At 56.3% G+C, this 15,116-nt stretch overlaps 1 protein-coding gene across 8 annotated transcripts in view; it reads left to right on the top strand.

The window, feature by feature from the left end:
• The window catches only part of BAIAP2 (BAR/IMD domain containing adaptor protein 2), a 33,594-nt gene that overhangs the window by 14,592 nt on the left and 3,886 nt on the right, over positions 1-15,116 (top strand). For 2 of the 8 annotated variants that reach the window (XR_008207892.1, XM_052687556.1), the window contains exons 7-13: positions 6,613-6,765; positions 8,564-8,791; positions 9,518-9,713; positions 10,272-10,473; positions 10,573-10,641; positions 11,118-11,280; positions 12,445-12,479. Coding sequence is in view for 7 of the 8 variants with exons in the window: in XM_052687556.1 (XP_052543516.1) it covers positions 6,613-6,765; positions 8,564-8,791; positions 9,518-9,713; positions 10,272-10,473; positions 10,573-10,641; positions 11,118-11,280; positions 12,445-12,479 (1,046 nt within the window). In the remaining variant the exon portion in view is untranslated. Of the gene's footprint in view, positions 1-6,612; positions 6,766-8,563; positions 8,792-9,517; positions 9,714-10,271; positions 10,474-10,572; positions 10,642-11,117; positions 11,281-11,512; positions 11,612-12,444; positions 12,480-12,898; positions 13,995-14,604; positions 14,654-15,116 lie in introns of those variants that run through there. The other 6 variants (XM_052687562.1, XM_052687558.1, XM_052687561.1 and 3 more) reach the window with 6 other exon arrangements.

Raw genomic sequence — 15,116 nt, forward strand, 5'->3', positions numbered from 1 at the left:
GGCTGGCAAGTGAATCATGGCTGCGTGACTGCGGCGTGGGCTGCTGTGTGCTGATGGGGCTGTGCCTGTGCTGCTCAGGGCTGGGGGCTCAGAGCCCTCTGCACAGCTTTGGCTGCTGACAGGCTGAAGAGCAGGGCAGCTGAGCATCCATGGATGCATCCCATGGCATGGTGAGGGGCTGCGGTGCGGTGTTGTGATGCAGCCCTGGCACGGATCAGTCTGTGGGCTTTGATTTGAGTTGGTCTCAGAGCTGTCTCAGCATGGCAGGCTTTAACAAGAGGTTGGTGCATCTCTCTGCAGAGCTGCTCTGGCTGCAAGCGCTGCAGCACCACGCTGTCATCGTTGAGGAAAAGAGGAAGTTTAACCCCAAAGCTGGAAATCGCGTGCTGCTGTCTGAGAGAATAGTTGTTATGCTGGGGACCAGATTTGGTTGCAACTGGTAGCTGATGGGCTGATAGCACAGCCCTGCCAAAGGGAATCTAAGCACCGCTGGGGCTGTGCACAGGAATGCAGTAAATAACACAGATAGCTCGGAAAGTGACGCTGTTAATTGCACTAAAATCTGGGAGATTGGTTGTTCCCTCGGTAGCATGAATCAGGATAATCACAGAAGGAGAAAAAAGCAGTTCAGCCATCCAGGCTGAGCGCAGCCCCTGTGCTGAGCTGAAGTGCTCTGAGCTGAGCTCATTTCATTTGCAGCCTCCCAGCTCCTGTGTCTGTACCGAGCTGCTTGTGCACGGTTAATTGGAGCATCTTCAGGAGGTGTTGCTGCAGTGTGACTGAGGTGTCCCGCGTGCAGGCTGGCACTTCGCTGAAAGCTGAGCAGCTGAAACCACTTTGGAGTACTGGTGTCTCTGCAATCTGTTGCTCCTGATCTCTGCTGAGAGCAGACCTGTGGAGCAGTGAGGCGGCTCTGTGGGAGGAAATGCATGGCATCAGCACCTGGAGAGGGGTCCCCTCCCCTACAAGAGCTACTGGTAGGGATGGGCAGTGCTGCTGGGGCCTCCTGACTCCTGTGGGGTCCCCAGGGCTGCTGGGTTGCTGGCATTGCCACCACCTATTGGAGAAAGGAAGGAACCCACTGCAGCCAGGAGGAGCTGTGATGGTTTGGTGCTCCCACCATGAAGCAGCATCATTAGGGGTAGTTCTGATAGCACATCATCTGTGGGCAAAGAGGAAAACAGGATCAGGCTTTCATTCCTTTAATCTTTCAGCAGTAAGTATTTAGGAAGTGCTTATCTCGGCAAAAAAGCCTTATGATGGCTTTTAAGCTTAAAGAGCAATGAAACTGCTCAACTGCTGGCTTTGTTCCCCAGTCTCAGATCAGAGTCCTCCCTCGATGCTGGAGGAGCAGCTCGTGTCTCAGTGGGGGTTCTTGCTCCATAAAACCTTTCTGTGGGCAGTGAGGGTGGGTTGGAGGCAGGGTGATGGTTTGGTTCTGTCATGGGAAAGCTGCTGTTGGCAGATGCATCCCAGTGCCGACATAACTCATCCCATTCAATAAAGCAATAAAATCATGCTCTTTCTTTGAAGACTCATCCACTTAAGTTACTGTAGCACTCAGCAGCCAGGAATCTGATGCTCTGTCATCATCTCTGTGCTTAATGCTGTGGGAAGCAAATTGCTCCTATCTGCCTACTCCATGCTCACAGGGTGACCACAGTTCATACCACAGCATGGAATTGGTCTGAGCCTGCTGGGACAGCCTGGGTTGTCTTCCTTGTGTCTCTTCAGTGCAGGTTTCCCCATGTGTAAGGCAGAAGTAAGGGTGGGGGTTGCACACCTGTTGATTTGGGGTTGCAGAGCTGGGGGTTGCTTGGTGCTGCTGCATGCATAGCAGTGCACAGTGAGAGCTTGGATGCTGTGGGGTCTGGTGGGTGAGGAGGGGCTTTGCAGGATGAAAGCACAGTGTGGCTTTCAATAAAGACTCATTGCTTACAGCACCTCAGAGCACAGTTTGGCTGCTGCGGGGCTTGTCAGCAGAGGTGCAGTGGTTAAGAGCTGTGCTGCTGAAGGTGGCAATAACACCAGTGTTTGATTTCTGATGAATTAGTCCAGAGCTGTTGCACAGGGGAAGGGAAATTTGGGCTGCGGTGCTGCCTCAATCTGCCTTCTCTGTTCTGTGGTTGCTGAGGTTTTAGGTTTTCAGACCTCGACTGAATGAGGCAGCAGCAGTGTGGGCTCAAGCTGTCCATCCATTGGTGCCGTGGGCAGTGGGACTTTCCTGTGAGGCTGAGTTGGAGGTGGCTGTGGTCAGTGCAGGAACAGTCCCTGCTGCTGTCCCCATGTGCTCCCGTGGGAGCGGTGTAAGCATTAAACACTGCTGTGCCAAATAGCCTGGGGGTTTTTTAGAAACTTTGGTAATTGAAACCTCATTTTCTCTTCCCACTGGGGAGAAGTAATTTTAGCGATGGGTCAAGAAGCGCGGGCTGATGGGGAATGTGAACAACCAGGTTACGAGGGCTGATGTGAAAGTCAAACGGGGAGGAATTATGTAAAAGCATACAAGAGGCTGCAGATGCCTTACCCCTTTTCCTTGTGCTTTGAGCCCTGGTGGTGCTGTGTCCAAATGTGGTGTCACAGCCATGGGCTGGGGCTGTGCTCCATGCTGGGCTGTCACATTCATCCCTGCTGCCTGAGTGCTGCTTCCTGGGGCTGTTCCTGTAACTCCCACAGCAGCTGCTGCAAATAAGCTCAACCGAGTGGATTGATTTTGATAAAGAAATGGAGCCTAAAGCCTCTCTTTCTGTGGCCAGGGTGCCTCGTGGCCCTCTTGGAAGGCAGGACTCAGCCCATGTCACGCACATCTCCGCACCAGATCCCAACATGGAGTGGCTGCCCTGAGCTGTCCCCAGGTTGAGGGGACATTTGCGTGGCTGAGGGCTGGCTGCAGGAAGCACTGTGCTGCAGGAGCGAGTTCCTGTGCGGAGCTGTGTGCGTGGTGTTACATAAAGCATGCAGGAATAGGATGAAGCACTGCCCTGCAGAGCAGATGTGAGATGGCGGAGTAAGGGGGGAAGGCAGCATGTTTCAGTGATGGGGAGCGGGCAGCTGTTGGGCTCTGGTGGCAGGACCTGCTGGGCACAGCTCACCTGGGCTGACCACGATGGGATGGAGATGGGGATGAGATACACCAGGTGCCTGCGTGCCTTGGGGGGCTGTTTCTTGCAGGGCTCTGTGGAGGAGATGTTGGGGGCTTTGGGATGTGGCTCAGGCACCGGCTCCTCTAGAGTTGGATGCAGGATGTATCCCTTGGCAAGGCTTGTTCTCAAAACCTGCTAAAGAGGTAGAAAATTCAGCATAAAACCCAAGGCAAGGAGTGTAACCTCCATGCAAGGAGCAGCTTCTGGAGATGAGAAGACCTTTTCCTAAGAGCCAGGGAGTTGTTGGTCTCACCTCTGACCCTATGCTGTAGGCTTGGAGCTGCTCTTCCTTGAGACTATTTGACAGCTTAGAAGCTCTTTCCTGGTTAATCAGCCTAGCTTCTGTCTTATTTTATCCCATTACTTTCTAATTATTGTCCCTTGTGGTTCCTTAAATAGATCCCCTCTCCTCACAGCGGTCACTCCTTCCATGCAGTGCCTCCTGCCCCGTCAGCCCGGCACACCAGCTTCCTCACCCCCATCTCCCACTGCTGAGTGCTGCCAGTTCCATCTCACCTCATCCCAGACAGGAGCTCAGTTTTGGGAGCAGCACAGGGTCACAGTCCCCTCCCTGCTCTGCATCTGGCTCAAGTTTGTGGCTGTGCCTCCGGTGGTCTTCTGGTGACGTGCAGAGTGCTCCTTGTGTTTGCTCCCCTCTTGTCTGCACAGGTCCCCCTCTCAGCCCATTCTGCTGTGCTGGCAGATGCACCTGATTGCTGACAAGGACCTGTCACTGTGATTTCTGCAGCAGAGCTCAGTGCCGTGGTGATTAGCATTGTCCTTGGCTTACATCCCTAACTAGTTCTTGTGTTCTTGAGTAGAACGGTTTGAACTGATTTCTTTTTTTTTTTCAGTGCACCTGTGTTGTTATTAAGGACTTGGGTGAAGTTCAGTAATGATAGCGCTGCTCCACCTGTGCTAGCTGGCTGCTCTGGAGTGATTCAGAGAGGCTTTCTGAATGGAGCATCCCCAGCTATGCTGAATGGTGCCGTGCCCTGCTGTGCAACCCTGAGCTGTGCCACCATGGGGCTCCTTGTGCCCCCAAGCAGCAGCTGTGCCCCCACCCCACCCCGCAGTGCTGCTCCCCTTGGGGAGCACCCTAGGATGGGCTCCAGCCCCACCATGTGCTGCTGTGCTAATTGGGTCAGCGGCTCCGGTGACAGCGAGGTGATGCACTCAGGAACGGGGGAAGGGGGGGTTATCTGAGGTTTCTCCAACCTAGAAACCCAGAAAAGCTTCTTGGAGCTGCCAGAGGCGCCTGCACTGAGCTCCATACTGCCAGCACCGCCTGGTTGGGTGCCCCCATGGAGTGGGGGGGGGGGCTTTCCCCTGTGAGGTGAGATTTTTGTTCAGATGATGCTTAAAATGAGAATTTGAAGCTCTGTCCGTGAGGTGATGGCACCCAGTGGTGCCCATGTGCAGCGCAGGTGTCACCCCCAGTGGGACACAGCACTGCCATTGGAATGAATCCCGAAATGAGAGCTGCCTGGTGTGTGAGGCAGTGCTCACCATTTTGTGGGGTAATCCTGTGTACAAAGCACTGCTCAGAACAAACCCATGGCACGCTGTGCTCATCTCCACGCAGTGCACAAAGCACTAAATTTAGTGCACAGACTGCTTGCAAATGGACGTGTTCTAACTGGTCGCAGCCGTTAAGGCAAGCCCTTCGTTAGCGGAGTAATTAAGAGTATAGCTGCAAAGCAAGATTGGAATCGGGGATGTAAATAAGGCTTTGCATGTTGTAGTCATTAAAACTAGAAGTCTCCCATTGCTGGGAGAAGCTTGCCTGCCTGGCTGGCAGCACGCTGCATGGCCCTCCTGTGTTCCTTCCCATGCCCATGTATTAAACTGCTGAGCTGAAGGTGCCAAGCTCTGTCCTGCTGCTGCACCCCTGGGCTGGAGCATCCCTGCTGCCACGTGCACACCTCTGGGCTCTGCACCCCAGGCTGGCACTGGTGGGGGTGGAGGGCACAGTGCTCAGCACACCTCTGCCCACAGGGGAGCTGCTGTTCCTGCTCTGCCTGTGCCACCCCCAGGCTGTGCCCGCCTCCACGTCCCCAGTCCAGCTCTCCCTGAAGCTTCACTTGGGGGATGCGCAGACACCTGTGGTACTGCAATTCTTATGTCTAGATATTCTGAGCTGGGAGGAAGAAATTTGTCCTAGGAGTGATGCTTGTGGCTACAGGTGGGATCTTTACCCATCCTTCAGCCCTGTTGGTGCTGTGGGGCTGCCCCACAGCAGCCAGGTGCCAGCCTCCTCCTGCAGGGTCCCCCCCTTGTTGGGGTGCTGCGTGGGGCGGCGGGGACTCCAGATCTGCCCTGAGCCCTCTTTGATGTCTGGGACATCGCTTAATCTCGCTGCTTTGTTGAGGTTTGCTCCATTTTGTGTGTCTGCTAATAAATACTGTAGCACGCTAAAAATAACCAATAAACATGAAGAAAGCAGCAAAGCTGCTTTGGGCCCTGAATTTCCAGTTCAGTTCCTGTCTCAGGGAGGCTCCTGGAGCAGGTTCAGCAGTGCCCAGGCTGCTTATAGCTTTCTGGTGCTGGTGTCCTGGGAAGAGGCAATGGCAGCAATGTGTCCCCACTTGGTGCAGTACGTGTCCTGATGCTGGGGCTGTGCAATGCTCCTCATGGGGTTTGGTGCTGGCTGCTCCTTGCAGAGGAGCTGGGGGCAGAGCGAGGGGAGGGGAGCAGGAAGGGGCTGTTTAGGAGATGGGAACATCTCATGTGCACTGATGGTTGCAGTCGCTGTGCTGTTCTGAAGCTCTGTGCCACACTTGCACCGCATGGGTCTGCTCCATGTGCTGTTTTCTGCTCCACACCAAACATGCCCCACTCCTGCTGGCAGAGTGTGTGCGGGCACAGCCAAGCAGTCAAGCTGGCAGAAGCCATGTAGGTGGAGCAGGAGCTGTGCCAGCAGCAGAGCCTCCTTTTGCTGCGTCTGCAGCATCTCAGCCCGGTGCTGGCAGGGGCCCTGCTGGGGCCGGCATCGAGGAATGGCTGCTTGCAGCAGAAAGCTCAGTGCTGGGCGTGGGGGGGGGATGCTGTGTGTACGCTCCTATGGGCTATGGCACCCAGCAGCACTGCCCCAGCCCCACGTGTTTTATGTGCATTGCTGTCCCGGGGGTGCAGGAGAGGAGATGAGCGGGGGCTGCTGCCAGCACTGGGGTGGGGGAGGGCCCTGACAGCCTCCAGTGCCCGTTTGGTGAGAGGGCGGCTGCACAGTACGGCTCAGCCCGCGCGCTGAGTCAGCAGCTCTGCGTGGGGTTCTGATGAATGCGGGTGGGTTGGAGGGGACGTGCAGGCACATGTGTATGTGTCCTGTGCTGAGGAGCCCCCGTGGGCATCCCCCGAGCTGGCTCTGCTGCTACTCCCACCCACAAGCATCTCCCCTGCTAACGGGTGCGGGTGCTTGTGGGGCACAGCGGGCATCACGGTCACCTGTCTGCTCCTTCTTCCCCTCCAGTACATCGAGGCCATCAGCAACAAGCAAGGTGAGCTGGAGAATTACGTCTCCGATGGCTATAAGACAGCTCTGACCGAGGAGAGGCGGCGGTTCTGTTTCCTGGTGGAGAAGCAGTGTGCTGTGGCCAAGAGTGCAATCACCTACCATGCTAAGGTGAGAAGGGGCTGCTGGGTGCCTGGGGAGCTTGCAGCAGTGGGGAGCAGGCTGAGTGCAAGCTGTGGGTTGTGCAGAGCCCAGCAGTTGGGAGCTGCAGGTGCTGGGAGGGCAGTGATGCAGTGGTGCTGCAGGAAGGCATGCTGGAGGCTGCCATGGGCAGCTCTTGGCCAGGAGGGTTTTGGGGCACGGTCACCCTAATGGATGTGCTGTTGCTGTCTGCCTTCTCCTGATGCGGTTTCACCTGCACAGGTGAGAGGTAGTGGTGAGTATGCAGAGATGTATTCACCTGCATGCGTTATGTTCACCATGTGCCTGGTCATTGTGGTTTGGGGGCTCCTCCAGATGTTCATTCATCAGCTCCTCCTGGTTTGTAAAAGTAGAAGAAATGCAAAGCGGGTGATGTTCTTGCTCTGATCAAAGTTCCTGCAGAGCTGCCAGAGGACCCCTTCCCACCCGAATCAGCCCTTGTCCATAGCAAAGGAAGGAATCAAACCTAATAGCATCTGCTCCAGCCCACTGTCCACTTCCGAGCCTGGTTACAGGGGCTGGGGGCCACCCCCTGAGCTGCACAGGGCTGGAGCAGAGCCCATAGGCAGGCTATGTGCACACAGCTCCCAGCAGCCTCGTGCTCCTCTCCTGCGTGTTCCCTGCCACCCCCCAGCACTTGTGGCACCCATCTGTCACTGCTGTGCTTGGCACCGGGGAGCAACGGGAAGAATTGGGCTTAGTCAGCGCCATCCTCGTGCTGCACTGTGGGGCTGAATCAGTCACCAGCATATGCTTACTTCAAAGGGGAAAAATCCCCCCCCCCAAGACGGGTGGTGGCACCTGCAGTGCAGCTGTGGCCATGGCATGGTGCTGCTCCTGCTCTTGCTGCAGTTTGCAGAGAGGGGCTGAGCGGGTGGGTGGTGGTGCAATGTCAGCACTGAGTGCTGTGCATGGGCACAGTGGCTGGTGGTGGGTGATGAGGTGTGTGGCAGGTGGGCAGTAGAAACCTTTGGGGCATCTGTGCAGGGTATGGGAGGGTTGTGGTTTTTTTTTGGTGTGTGCATTGGGTTGTGTTCCCATGAGAGCACCTGCAGGAGTGCAGTGCCACTGCACCTCAGCTCTGCTCCAAGTGTGCTGTATGTGGGGCTGAGCACTGTGTTTGGCTGAGGAGTGACCTGGAGGGGTGGGATTGGGGTATCTGCTCCCGTGGGGCTGTGTGATGGGATGCTCTTAGTTGCCATGGCTGCATTAGCTGGCTGAGGTCAGCTCTGTCCTCTTGCCGCAGCCAGGAGCAGCGTGCTGGCTGTGGGTGGTGGAGGCTGCTGGGGTCAAGCAGCCCCAAACAGAAGCTCATCCCTGAGCCTGTGTCACAGTGCACAGCACGAGTGTGATCCTCCCATCTCTGTGTGCAGTGAAGGTGTCACAGGCATCTGTCACATGAACATGACCCCGCTGCGGTCAGTGCAGCTTGTGACGTTGGAGTGTCACTGGGAATCCTGACCTGCAGTTTTAGGGTGATTTTACTGGGAGGGGGAGAGTGGTACATCCCTGCAGCCTGCGTGAGCCACGTGTCAGGAGTGGGGCTGTGAGAGATGTTCCCTTTCCCTTCCCTCTTTTGTCTCTCTTCCTGGCTTTGCTGCTAGCAGAGCCTGGAAGCAGTGGGTCCCCAGGTCTTCCTTTGCTCGTGCCAAAAGTAAAGGAGCCCATCCAGTGTGCTGTGCCCACAGATGGTCCTTTCTTGCTGAAAATCCTGCAGGCTTGTGTGCTGCCCATCCCTGTGCCCTCATGCTGCATTCCCTCCTTGCAGGGGAAGGAGATGCTGACACAGAAGCTTCCGCTGTGGCAGCAGTCGTGCTCTGATCCCAACAAGATCCCGGACCGTGCCATCCAGCTGATGCAGCAGATGGCTGCTAGCAGCAATGGCACCATCATGCCTAGCCCTCTGTCTACATCCAAGTCCAACCTCATCATCTCTGACCCCATTCCTGGTGCCAAACCTCTCCCTGTTCCCCCGGAGCTGGCACCTTTTGTCGGAGTAAGTATCTTGGTGGTGGAAGTTGTCCTGCCCTTCTGAGCAAAGCTGGAGGGATGAGCCCAGGCCAGCGTCACCGTTGTCCTCAGCAAGTTGCCTTTGTCACATGTGGGCGCATGGGGTTGGACACCCCAGGGTTGTGGCTCTGGGGGGCTTGGGTGGGGTGGTGGGCAGCTAGGGGTTGCACTCACCTGGCCTTGGGGCTGGCATTGGTAAGGTGGGACCAAGGCACCCCATAAAAGTGCATGGAGGAACCTTGCATGATGGAAGTGCCCTTAAGGAAGAATCTCTTGCCTGGCACTGGAGGCAGATGCACCCTGCAGAAGTGCACAGAGCAATCTTGCATGGTGGAATTGCTCTTAAATATGGGTGTCCTGGCCAGTGCTGGGGGCTGAGGCGCCCTGCAGAAGTGCACAGAGCAATTGTGTGATGGAATTGCTTTCAGAAAAGGGTCTCCTGCCCAATGCCGGAGGCCAAGGTGTGTTGCAAAGGTGCATGGAGCAACCTTGCATGGTAGAAGTACCCATAGTAAAGGATCTCCTGTCCAATGCCTGGGGTGACAACTGAGCAGTAGAGCTCAGGAGGGGTTTGGTGGGTGTAAGGCAGCTTGCAGCAGTGTGTCAGGAGGAAGCTGAACCCCGCAGGCACTGCGTGCCCATCCCCAGAGCTCGCTAGGTGCCCTAATGGAGCCGTCCCCATCTTCCCCTCCCTCCCCTCCTCTCTCCATAGCGCATGCAGGAGGCCATGCCGGCGGTGAATGGAGTCTCGGGCCCAGACAGTGACGATTACAACCACTGGTCTGAGGTGAAGCCAGCACAGCCCAAATCTTTATCTCCTCCCCAGCCTCAGAAGCAGCTGAGCGACTCTTACTCGAACACGCTTCCCGTTCGCAAAAACGTGACCCCGAAAAACAGCTATGCCTCAGGTGAGGTTTCCTGGTGCCCGGTGGCACAGTGGTGCCATCCACGCTGCCAAACATGGTGTAAGGGAATGAGTAGAACCAATTTCTGGGCCCACAGATAGGGTTTCCAGGAGGGAAATGTTGAGGAATAGGAAGGAGGATGCGCAGCGTGGCTGCTCCTTTGTGGCTGTTGGGTGGTGCTAAGAACAGGGGCTGCATTCTGCCTGGGCTTCCGTGTGTCTGCACAGTGCTGAAGGATGAGGGTGCTGCTGCCTCATGCAGTGGGATTGGGGCAAAACCTTCCAGAGTGGGAGAAGAAGAGGGGATATTTGGGAAAGAGTCAACACGTGAGACTGCAAGACAGTGTAGGACACTTGGATGCCAAAGGTGAAGGTGGGCACAGGGGATGCTGCAGGGGGGTGGATGATGTGCATAGTTCCTGGGGGGTGAACGGCTGCTGTGCAGAGGCATCAGGGGGGTGAACCAGACACAAGGGCTTTATGGGGTCAGAATAAAGGAGCTGGAGTTCTGGGTTCTGAAGAGATGAAGGACTGAGCCGTTGTTGTCATTGTCTCCTGCCAGCTGAAAACAAGACACTGCCACGCTCCAGCTCCATGGCTGCAGGGCTCGAGAGGAACGGCAGGACGAGGGTGCAGGCCATTTTCTCTCATGCTGCTGGTGATAACAGCACCCTCCTGAGCTTCAAGGAGGGAGACCTCATCACGCTGCTGGTGCCGGAGGCCAGGGATGGGTGGCACTACGGAGAGAGCGAGAAAACAAAACTGTGAGTGCTGCTGCCCTCGGGGCTGGCTCCAGGGAGCTCGGTTCAGCCTTCTCCTTCATCAGTGCCTCCATCAGCTGATGCCCTGCCTTTGTCTTGCAGGAGGGGCTGGTTTCCTTTCTCCTACACACGAGTCCTTGACAACGATGGCAGTGAGCGGGTCCATGCGAGGTAGGAGCACCGAGTGTTGGCACATCTTGGGGCTTTGCAGGGTGGGGACCCTGTGTTTCTCCCAAGAGTAGGGTTGCTGCCTTGGGACGGGAGCTTTCTGCTTTCCCCTAGACAAGAGACATGGAAAAGAATGGAGTTGGTAGCAACCCCTTGTGAAGTCCCTGTGGGACAGTGTGCATAAATGCCAAGGAATGTCCTCTTTGGTTGGGACACCAAAGAATGTCCTTTGGTGCAGTGGGGAGCAGCATTTGGTGCTGGTGACACCTGTGCTGCAGCTCCAGGCTTCCTGGGGCGTTCTGGAGCTCAACTGCTTCCAGTGCCTTGTTTGGGGTGGTGGGGATGGAGATACTGGATACGGATGGGGACAGAAGGCACCACAGGAGGGACGCTCTGGGGAGGGCTGTATGCATCTTGCCCCTCTTCCTGGTGCTGTGCGGTGCTGGCTACTGCTGACAGCCCTGCTATCCCCTCCCCAGCCTGCAACAGGGGAAGAGCAGCAGCACGGGCAACCTGCTCGACAAAGATGACATTGCCATCCCACCACCTGACTACGGCATGTCCTCACAAGCCTTCCCATCGCAGAACGTCAACACCTTCAAGCAGAGGCCGTACAGCGTGGCTGTGCCCGCCTTCTCCCAGGTGAGCCGTGCTGCCATGATCACTGATAGGGCTTTGCTGAACTAGGGGATGTTTTAAAATGGGAGGTGCTTGAATGAGTCTCAGAGCTTTGGTCTGTCCTGGAGCAGTGTCCCATCTGTGTTTTTAAAGCAGAAAGAAACGTGTTGAAGTGTGCTCTTGGTGTGAGCGTGGTGCAAACCACGTGCCAGTGGCCGGGAGCTCCTCTCCAACAGGGTGTGTTCATTGTTTATAGGACTACCTTATGCCCTATGGTTGTGCAATTAAAGACTATTCCAGTGGCCTCTGCCAACCACCACCCGCCCACTACAAGCCTTACGCTAGGTCGACAGCTGTAAGTCCGAGCGCACGCAATGTTGCCATTGGGACCTGCAGTTGCCTGGTTTTGTCTGGCTGCCCTCATGCCTGGCCCAGTCCCAGCCCCTTCCGAGCATCTCTCCTGACAGAGAAAGGGTCAGGGAAGAGGGGAAAAGCAGTGGGAGAGAAGGGGATGAAGGTCAGGTTGGCTTTCCTGGGTGCAGTGGGCAAGGCACGAGGGGCCATGGCACAAAGCGGCACTGTGAGCCCCCAATGGGCAACACTTGCTGACTCCATGGCAGTCTCCCACCAGAAATGAGCTGCTCACAGGGAACGTTTTCTCTTGGCTGTGTGGTTCCAGGGACACAGGTGCTGCTGGGCACCAGTGGCTGTCCCTAGAATGCTGGGGGCTGTGGGGGACCCTGGGACATTGACCGGTTCCAGTGCTGCCCTGCAAGCCACCACTGAGCGCTGAAGGAGAAAATGGTCCCACAGAAACCACATGGTTTCTGGTGGGAGTTGATGCAGCAAACCCCTTCCACAGAGCATTTCACTGATGTACCTCAGACTTCTGACCCCTTTCCGAGTGTCTCGCATCTCGAAAGTCTGGGGCTGGGCAGAGCAAGCCAGGTTCAGCTCTTGCTTCCCCTTATCCAGACCAAGTTCTGTTCCAAAGAGAACGTGCAACTCTACCCCTGCTGTCTGAATCCTGTTGAAACCATCTCCATCCCCTCCCTTCCATCTCCAAACGCATCGGTTCTTGCCCAAGCATTCCCTGGTGCCGATGCACTTTGATCAGTCCTTGTGACGCTCCAGAGCCCTCGGAAGGGGCGCAGCCCATGTCTCACTGTGCTTCTTCTCCTCCTGTAGGGTCTCGATGACTATGGGACGAGGTCTGTGAGCAGGTAAGCCTTCACCTTCCCGTCGCCTAACACAAAAGCGAGTTGTCGGTGCGCTCTGCGTGAAGCTGTGGTGCGGTGTCCCTGGGGAGGGGGGCTGTGCCTGTTGGCCTGGGATTTGGCCACGTGGAGATCTTGGAGCAGAATGGGACCCAGTGTGTCTCACAGAAGGCAGGTCCCAGGGCCAGCCCCAGCTGCACCCAACCTCACACCCCATGGGGCCAGTGCCTCTCCAAGGAGCCCCATGTCTCTGCAGCCACCTCTTGGGCTGAGCTCTTGGGGTTCCCCTGCTCCCTTCTCCCCTTGCAGAAGCCCCATCCCCAGGTGCTGGGGACCCCTGTCCCTGGTCAGGGCCGTGCACGGGATAAACACGCGGGCAGTGAGTGAAGCAGCACTGGGGCAGCCTCCTCTGCTTTGTTCCACAGCGGCAGCAGCAGTCTGGTATCAACGGTGTGAGGACACCAGGCTCACGGCGGCACTGTGCTGCTCAGAAGAGCGCTCTGCTTCTCTCTCCTCCTCCTTTTTTTTTGTTTCTTCTTTTTTTTTTTTTTCCCCTTCCCTTTTTCTCTTTCTCCACTTTCGGATTTTAAATTCTCTCGTGATCTTCAAGGAAACCATGGTGCTTCTCCACCCCTCCCCGGTGTTCACAGTGCCCTTGTTTCTGACGCCTTTTCAGAGCAGAAACTGCCGATCGGTCTGTGCTCGCTTTGAAGCAGCCTTGGATGCAGTTTACACTTTTAGTGGGACCCAGTTTTTTGTACTACTTTGTGAATGTTAGAGATGCACTATCCCTCCTCTGGGGCTTTACACGAGCCGCGGACGCGGGCAGGATGCCCCAGGATGGACCCAATATGCATGGCCTGGTGTACGTACTGTTACCGAGCGCCCGCTGGGCTGCGGGGCGGCGGGGGTCCCGCACCCCAAATCCACTTCCACCCAGCTATAGAGTGAAGTGGATGGGGCTGAGCTCCTGGCACCGGAGCGGCTGCTGCTCCGCTGGGCTCAAGGGCGGCCCCGCAGGTCCCTCCTCGTTGTTTTATAAATATATATATATTTTTTGTAGCAAGGTATCGTTACCTCACCTTCGTGCTGGGGGCAAAGGGGCTGGGCACGGTCCGTCCCGGCACCACGGAGCTGGCCACGCTTCCTTTCTTTTTTTTGGATGTGATTTTTAAGACCTCTCACGTGCCCGTTTGGTAGGAGATGGCTGGCGGAGCGCGCAGCCACACGGATCAGGTTTTGTTTTATACACTATGAGCAGACAGTGATGAGACCCTCCTGCAACGATAGCACGATTTTGCTAAAGGTTTTTAACCCAGGGTATGTCGCACTGAATGACTGGAGGTAGAGGGGAGACGACCACCCTAGCAGAACTTGGATGGCGACTGTAAAGTGCTGAAACCTTTTTTTCTTTAAAAAAAAACAAAAAACAAACAAAAAAAAAACCAACCACAAAAGCCAGAGAGAACCGTGCCCTGTATCGAGTTATTGTTTGAATAAAAGTTTTATTTATTGCATTGAGCTGGGCCTCGGTGTCTTTTTCGGCTGCCGTGCTGTGCGCTGCCATCACCGCCCGCATTGCCGTGCCCTTTTGTTTTTTGTTGTTGCCATTCTCCATCCCTCCACGCCAAGGGCCATTCCCATCCCATCAGTGCCCAGTGCCTGCGCTCAGCTTGGACCGGTTTGTGTTGAAGCAGCTTTGCTAAGGGGTTAAAGCCGTTTAACCCTGTTGTCTGCTCTGTGCTGCATCTCTGCTCCCTTCGGTGCTGCATGCCAGTGGGGTGCCCCGTGCCCACTGCCTGGCTCCCAGCGAGGCTGTGGGGGCTGCATTGGTCTGGGGGCATTGGGAAGGAAGCAGGCCCCCCTTCCCCTCCTCTCCTGCCCTCTCCTCCCCGCAGGTCTGCACCACTCGCAGCCACGTGCCTCCTCCTCCTCCTCGCAGGGCGTGCTGCTGGACTCACCACTCAATCAGTCCCACTTTTCCTTCTCTCTCTTTTATTTTTACTTTATTTTTCCCTCCTGCTTCCTCTACCCGCAGCTGCCTCCACCCGGTTCCTCTCGTTAACCACCACCATTTGTTCCCATCAAGGCATGCCGGTGTCCTCCAACCTGCCTTCTCTTTCCCTTGCAGCCCCGATGTTGAAGTGGCCAGGTTTTGAGATGCCCCCTGCCCATAGTTAGTAAGTTGACGGTCTCTCCGCGTGCCCCTCTCTGTGCTGGGCGCTGACGCTGGGCAGACGGTGCCTCCGCTCTCCTTCCTGCACCCGTGCTGTGTGAGCCCTCGGTCACTGCTTGTCCCCATCCCGGTGGTGGGACCCTGCACACCCAGCCCTGCTGCTCAGCTCTGCACATCGCTGCTGTGCTGTGGACGCTGCTGCTGTTGAGCTTCTGCAGAGGGGTCCCAGCTTCTCGCCCGCTGCTGCTGCTGCCCACCCCGCTCTGACCCCATAACCAACCTTTGGTTGTAGGTCACCAGTGGCACCTGGAACCCTGCAGAGCTGTCCCTGGGGCAGAGCCAACACGTGGTCGCTAATGACATGTTTTGAGCAGCTTCTCTTGCTTGTAGACACGGGTGCCAACCCCCACCTGGCTCCGGGGCTGTGTCTTGGAGCTGCCCCCCCCCCCCCCCCATCTTGGGATGGA

This window comes from Tympanuchus pallidicinctus, unplaced genomic scaffold (assembly GCF_026119805.1).
Source record: "Tympanuchus pallidicinctus isolate F22 unplaced genomic scaffold, pur_lepc_1.0 scaffold23, whole genome shotgun sequence".
Taxonomy (NCBI): Eukaryota; Metazoa; Chordata; class Aves; order Galliformes; family Phasianidae; genus Tympanuchus; species Tympanuchus pallidicinctus.